Source organism: Mastomys coucha, unplaced genomic scaffold (assembly GCF_008632895.1).
Source record: "Mastomys coucha isolate ucsf_1 unplaced genomic scaffold, UCSF_Mcou_1 pScaffold21, whole genome shotgun sequence".
Taxonomy (NCBI): domain Eukaryota; kingdom Metazoa; phylum Chordata; class Mammalia; order Rodentia; family Muridae; genus Mastomys; species Mastomys coucha.
The window spans coordinates 90,226,759-90,233,728 of record NW_022196904.1 but is presented as its reverse complement, the minus strand read 5'-3'; the positions used below and the strand labels follow the sequence as shown (position 1 = coordinate 90,233,728).

Below are 6,970 nucleotides of genomic sequence, written 5' to 3'. Positions count from 1 at the left end.
GGGGGCTGGAGAGACCGCTCAGCAGTTAAGAGCACTGACTGTTCTTCCAGAGGTCCAGAGTTCAAATCCCAGTACCCACATGGTGGCTCACAACCATCTGTAATGGGATCTGATGCAATCTTCTAGTGTGTGTCTGAAGACAGCTGCGATGTACTCAAATAAATAAAAAAAAATGAATCTAAAAAAAAAAAATAAGCAGAATAAACAACACATGCCCAGGAAAATGCCTGGAAAGGTATTAACCCTGCTCCAGGTAAGTGCTGGAGCTGTGAGTTCCCCACACCCGTGGCTCAGTGAGTAAAAGTTTTTATTGCACAAGCTTGGCCACCTGAGTTAAAACCCCAGCACCCATAGAGGAACACCTATGGGTTCTTCCTTGATTTGTAGTTGTTTGGAAGCTAGAGAGACTCCGCTTGTAACTAGGTCAGAACATGCCTCGTTTTATGGTCATGACCTGTCTTCCCTCTTGCCGGAGAAGAACAGTACCAGGATCTTCATTGCCTGGGTGGACTCATTTCCTGCTCTAGGCACATAAGTGGTTTAAAGGTGGCCCACAAGGAGCATCCCGTCTCAAAGCCTGCCTAATCAACTCTTATCAGGACACTTGGAAAATTTAATTTCATTTTTTATTATTCAACATTTTATACATAATAAATACAAACTTTTTACAGCCACTGTAAAGAAAGCGCATCTACACAGAGGCTCCCTCTGAGCACTGATCTGTGCATGGTGATGCCGGGGTTTTTCGGCCTGGAGAGAAGGGTTACTTTTTTTTTTTTTTTTAAAAAAAAGGAGGCATATTTTTACAACTTTGTTTCTTAAAATAAAATTAGCAGCTCTTCCAAAAAATATTTTAAAATATAACAAAAGAGTTCAAATAACTCTGAGGTTATGGGAAACTCAAATCCAAGGACAATTTGGTTAGCTAAACAGAATACAAGACTGGGTGGCAGGAACTGCTCTATTATAAGCACTTTGAAGATCAGCAAATTTGAAAATCTTAAAATACCCTTTTAATTTTTTAAACTTAAGAATAAGTTTGATAAACATAAAAAGACCTCAAATAGATCAACAGATAAATGTAAAAACAAAAAAATCCAAATTCATGGAGAAGATTCATCAGAGTATCATTGCTAAAGTGATCAAATGACTGAAAATCCCTTCAGCTCCGATATCAGTCAAAAATCCCACGGGGACATGTGACCATTTCAAGTTTTTAAGAGATTCTCAGAAGGGATAGAAATTTCAAAGCATTATACAACTTTTAAATCTGTGAATTTCTTTTCCCAGTCAAGGTAAAAGGATTGGCAAGCATTGCTTTGTTCCCTAGGTCAAGATCTACAGTCCACAGAGTGCTTGCCCTTTTAGGCTGAAGCCAAGGGGAGCACCATGAGCTTTTTCATGACCTGCAGGAGGTGCTAGCCTCCTTGTTTTCACCTGGGCATGTGTGCAGTCCTTTATCTTTTCCACAGAAAGCAGGTTTCCTCCAGGGCCCATAGATTCTTCACCCTGAACAAATGTCAGGGCAGCAGGACCTGAAGCTGTACTTTCAGAAGGCAACAGCTGGTCTGCACCAATCACAACCCAGATGTCTAGGCCAGTACTCTGGCTTGGGAATAAAAATAATATAAGGGCCTCCCCAGTAGAGAAGCTGAGCAGTATAGGCCTTTGTCCTCAATGCAGCCAGACACTTGGATTCAAAGGATACTGATCAGAAGGGTATACACTGTAAAAACCATGAAGAAAAATACCCAAAGACAAAAGGAACATTAAAGTGGCTCATTTCAGATGTGGAAGCTCCATTTCTGCTTCTTCCTTAGCCTCCCTTCTAGTCTATGTGATGGGAAAGATGTGGCTTCAGCCCCTCCAGGTTAGCCCACTAATACTAAATGAATGGCATAAATATTAATACAAAAGACACTGTTACTTTAAATCTGTTAGTTGAGGAAGAGATGTGCATTAATGCAATTGGCGCTAAGCTCAGGCAGTCCACTTTCTTCCCAATAAGGTTGCATTTTCAGTATGGGAATGAACCTGGGGAGGAGCCAGCCTCTCCTGGATCCCTCTTGTTTCCTTACACAGTCAACTTGATTTGAATAACAATCAGAAAAGCAAAATCCACTTGAGGAAAGATGAGATCTTTGCCACAGCCTTGTGTGGCCACAGTAATATACTGTACGAGTTCACACAATTGGTAATTCTGGGTCTGTGCCCTGGATCTAGGCCTGGCCTTGAGTCTCATATAAAAATGGGCCACCATAAGGCGTGAGAGCTGCTCCCCTCTGCTTCTAGGACCTGCTATGATTTGTGCTATGGTAGGAGAGATGACATAGAAAATGACAACAAAAAAGGCACAATCAGGCCAACCAATCCCATCGAATCCTCCTTGGTTTTGCTCCGTTCAAGAGTCATCATCATGCAAAGGTGCCTAAAAACAGACTGGCCAAACTCCAAGCCCGGCCTTGATTGTAGCAGTAACGGAAGGTAAATCCACTGTCACACCAGTGTGATCTCCACATCCTCCACCTTCTCAGCTGTCCGTCGGTGGTTCTGTGTGGGTGGTGGGGGTGCTGCCCGAACCTGAGCAAGAGACAGTTACAGGGTTATCAGCCTCTTGCCTCAGGCTAGCACGTGGAAAGCTCCAATGTTCCTCTTGACATACACTGACACCTGAGGGCCTAGAAATGCTCTCAGCTTTCCGTGTATTCCTTGCCTGGAACAGCAGGCCCTAGTCTGCATGAAATGTCAGGTCAGATTGCTTGTTATGCTGGAAGTACCAAGGCATGCAAGTTGCTGTTGTCCTAAAACACTTCTCCAAAGTAAAGATGGGAATGGCAAAAAGAAGACACAGTATAGGGACTGGAACTGCTCTATCATGTCTCCAAGGAGAGCCACAGGGAACAAGGCTGGAGAGGTGGGCTGGGGCAAGTAGTGAAGGGCCTTATTAAGTTATAGTAAGAAACTTGGATTGTCAGGCAAGGTGGCACATACTTGTAATCCCAGCATGCAGGAAGCAGAGGCAGGAGAACTGCAGAGAGATGAAGGCCAGCCTGGGCTACACAATGAGGTTTTGTCTCAAAAACCAAACCAAACAAAAAAATATGGGACTGGAAATGTAACCCAGTGAGAGAGTGCTTGCAGGCTTAAGGTTCTGGATTGAATTCCCAGCACTGAAAAAAGAAATTAAAGGAGAAAGAGAAGAAACAAGAAATTTTATTCTCTGGGCAGAGATTTTGGTTGGTTGTATTAGAGCTGGGTGGGAAAACATGACTTAGCAGTGTAGGAAGAGACAGAAGGTGAACTAGAGTTCTGTGTAAGATGACTTAGCAGATACTCTGGTCACCTGAATAGTGCAGAGTAGTGGAAGGCTTTGAGAGTAAACCCAGCAGGATCTGTCACTGTCCTTGGGTTTAGGGGTAGGAGGCTGGGACCAGTAAGGCAACAGGAATGACTCCAGGACAAGGAGGAGGGAGTGGCTTCCACTCACCCCCACAGGCAAGATGGAGAGGGAACAAGTCCAGAAGGGAAGAGATTTAACTCCATTTTGCTGAGTTTGCAGGTTTGGGAAATCTGAGGTGTGATCCCACAAACCTGAAGCTTATGAGAGACATGAATGTGGGAGCTATTGGTATGGGAATGGCTTTTCTGGTCATGGGAGTAGAGGAGATCCCATGGGAAGAGTGAGTTCCATGGCTTCAACTGATGCAGCTGAGACAGAACAATGCAGTCCTCATGGCTCCCTGCACCTGTTCTGCTTCCTTCCACACTCTCTTATTAAGCTGCCAGAGAAGTTTTTTTTTTTTCTTTTTGAGACAAGGTCTTATTATTATTATAGCCCAGGCTGGTTTTGGACTCACTTTTCTTCTGCCTCAGCTCCCCAAGTGTTGAGAATTACAGGCATGTGCCACTATGCCCAGCCAGTAGTAAGGTTTTAAAAAAATGTAAAAGCAGCCAAAGTGCTATCCTGCTCTTCACCTTAGAATGCCTCCTCATAATCATGGAGACCCATAACTCCAACAGGGTTCTCCATGCACATCAGCGAATGAACGAAGCCAGGGGATCAAGGAATCACATCTGAATAAAATAAAACTGCCTCATATCTTCCAGATTACCAGTTTTCAGGCTATGGCCTGGGAGCGTAGTGGTAGATGAAAGGGAGTAGGAGCAGAGTGCGGGGTAACAAACTGCTAAGTGCAGAGATCACTCGTGTCAGCATACACCCTTCAGAATACAAGTTCTCTGAGGTCATTTCAAAGTCCTTCAAAGATGCAAACACAGAAAAACAGACTCTTTAAAAAAACTACTGTAATTAATATATATGAGTGTTTTGTCTGCAAACGTGCGTGTCTGTACACCATGTGCATGTAGTGTCCTTGAAGGCCAGAAGAGGGTGGTAGATTCCTGGAACTGGAGTTACAGATAGCTAGGAGCTGTCATAGGGGTGCTGGGAATCAAACCTAGATCCTCTGAAAGAATAGCCAGTGCTCTTAACTGCTGTGCCATCTTGTCAGCCCCAGGAAAATGTGTTCTCATTTTGGTGGGAGGGGAGAGATTAGGGGGTTCAAGGCAGTTTCTCTGTGTAGCCCTGGCTTCCCTGGCTTTATAGACCAGGGTAGTCTTGAACTCAGATATCTATCTGCTGCAACTACTGGAATTAAAGGTTAGTGCCACCACTGTGTGGCTAAAAAAAATGGATTTTTAATAAATATCTGCTAAGAAATTGCTTCATTTCACAATTGTGCTACCCTCTCTGATCTTACCTTGGCTCAGTGAGGAAAGTTCCAATATAGACTGAATGAGTTATTTTATAACACTCCTTTCTTTTAAGAAAAGTGATTTTTTAGTTTTCCAAGCAAACAGAACCAAAAAGCAAGTTTGAGTAGCCATTTTAATATCTAATGAAACAGACTTATATCCAAAATTAAGCAAAAGAGATAGGGAAGGAAACTTCATATTCAAAGGAAAAATTCACCAAGATGATGTCTCAATTCTGAACATCAATGCCCCAAATGCAAGGGCACCCACATTTATAAAAAAAAATTGCTAAAACTTAATTTGTACACCAAACCCCACATAATAATAGTGGGGGACTTCAATACCTCACTCCCACCAATCAACAGGTCATCCAGACAAAAACTAAACAGAAATAATGAAACTAACTCATGTTATGAATCAAATGGACTTAACGGATATCTACAAAGCCTTTCACCCAAACACAAAAGAATATATGTTCTTCTCAGCACCTCGTGGAACCTTCTCCAAAATTGACCATATAGTAAGTCACAAAGCAAGCCTTAATAGATGTAAGAAATAACACCTTGTATCTTATCGGATCACCACGGATTAAAGCTGGACTTAAACAATAACAAACAACAGAAAGCCTACAAACTCATGGAAACCGAACAACTCTCTACTCAATGATCTTCTGTTTTCTGAGAAGAAATAAAGTGAAAGAAAAGAAAATGATTTCTGAGAAGAAATAAAGGGAGAAATTAAAGACTTTCTAGAATTCAATGAAAATCAAGGCACAACATTTTTTCTTTTTCTTTTTGTTTTTTTTTTTTTTTTTCGAGGCAGGGTTTCTCTATATAGCCCTGGCTGTCCTGGAACTCACTCTATAGACCAGGCTGGCCTTGAACTTAGAAGTCCGCCTGCCTCTGTCTCCCAAGTGCTGGGATTAAAGGCGTGCACCACCACCTCCCAGCAAGGCACAACATATTTAAACTTAATGGACACAATAAAAGCAGTGCTAAGAGTTCATAGCACTAAGTGCCTCCATAAGGAAATTAGAGAGATCTCATACCAACAATTTAAAATTACATCTGAAAAAAGAAAAAAAAAGGAAGTAATTAAACACACCCAAGAAGAACTGACTGCATCAAACAATCAAAAATCAGGGCTGATATCAATTAGACACAAAGAAAACAATACAAAGAATCAATGAAACCAAGAGCTGGTTCTTTGAGAAACTTAACAAGATAGACAAAGCCTTAGCCAAATCAACTAAAAGGCAGAGAGATAGTATCCAAATTGACAAAAATCAGAAATGAAAAGGGAGACATAACAACAGACAATTGAGGAAATCTAAAGAATCATTAGTTCCTATTTCAAAAGCTATACTCCACGACACTGGAAAATCTAAAAGAAATGGATTATTTTCTATACAGATACCACTTACTAAAGTTAAATCAAGATCAGGTAAACTATTTAAACAGTTCTATAACCCCTAAAGGAAGAGCAGTAGTCATTAAAAGTCTAACAAACAAACAAAGCCCAGGTTTTAGTGCAGAATTCTACCAGACTTTCAAAGAAGAGCTAATACCAATAGTTCTCAAACTATTCCACCAAATAGAAATAGAAGGAACAGTGCCAAAATAATTCTGAGGCCACAGTCACTGTAATACTTAAGCCACACAAAGACTCAACAAAGACAGAGCTTCATACCAATTTCTCTTATGAACATTGATGCAACAATACCTAATAAAATACTTGCAAATCAAATCCAAGAACACATTAAGAACCTCATCCTGGGGCTTGCAAGATGGCTCAGTGGGTAAGAGCACCGACTGCTCTTCTGAAGGTCCTGAGTTCAAATTCCAGCAACCACATGGTGGCTCACAACCACCTGTAATGAGATCTGATGCCCTCTTCTGGTGTGTCTGAAGATAGCTACTGTGTACTTATGTATAATAATAAATAAATCTTTAAAAAAAAAAAAAAGAACATCCATCATGATCAAGTAGGCTTCATCCCAGGGATGCAGGGGTGATTCAATATACAAAAACCCATCAATATAATCCACCATATAAACAAACTGAAAGAAAAAATCATGGGATCATCTTATTAGATGCTGAAAAAGGCTTTGATAAAATCCAACACCACTTCATGTTAAAAGTCTTGGAGATATAGCCGGGTCCTCCGGTAGTACTATGTCCAATTTCCGGAGGAACCGCCAAACTGATTTCCAGAG

General features: G+C 41.3%; 1 protein-coding gene across 2 annotated transcripts in view; it reads right to left on the bottom strand.

Moving 5' to 3' along the window:
- Positions 1-608: 608 nt before the first annotated feature.
- The window catches only part of Fchsd2 (FCH and double SH3 domains 2), a 184,679-nt gene continuing 178,317 nt past the window's right edge, over positions 609-6,970 (bottom strand). The window contains exon 21 of one of the 2 annotated variants that reach the window (XM_031387572.1): positions 609-2,580. In XM_031387572.1, coding sequence (XP_031243432.1) covers positions 2,497-2,580 — 84 coding nt within the window. In that variant the 3' untranslated portion in view covers positions 609-2,496. The remainder of the gene's footprint in view (positions 2,581-6,970) is intronic. The other variant, XM_031387573.1, reaches the window with a different exon arrangement.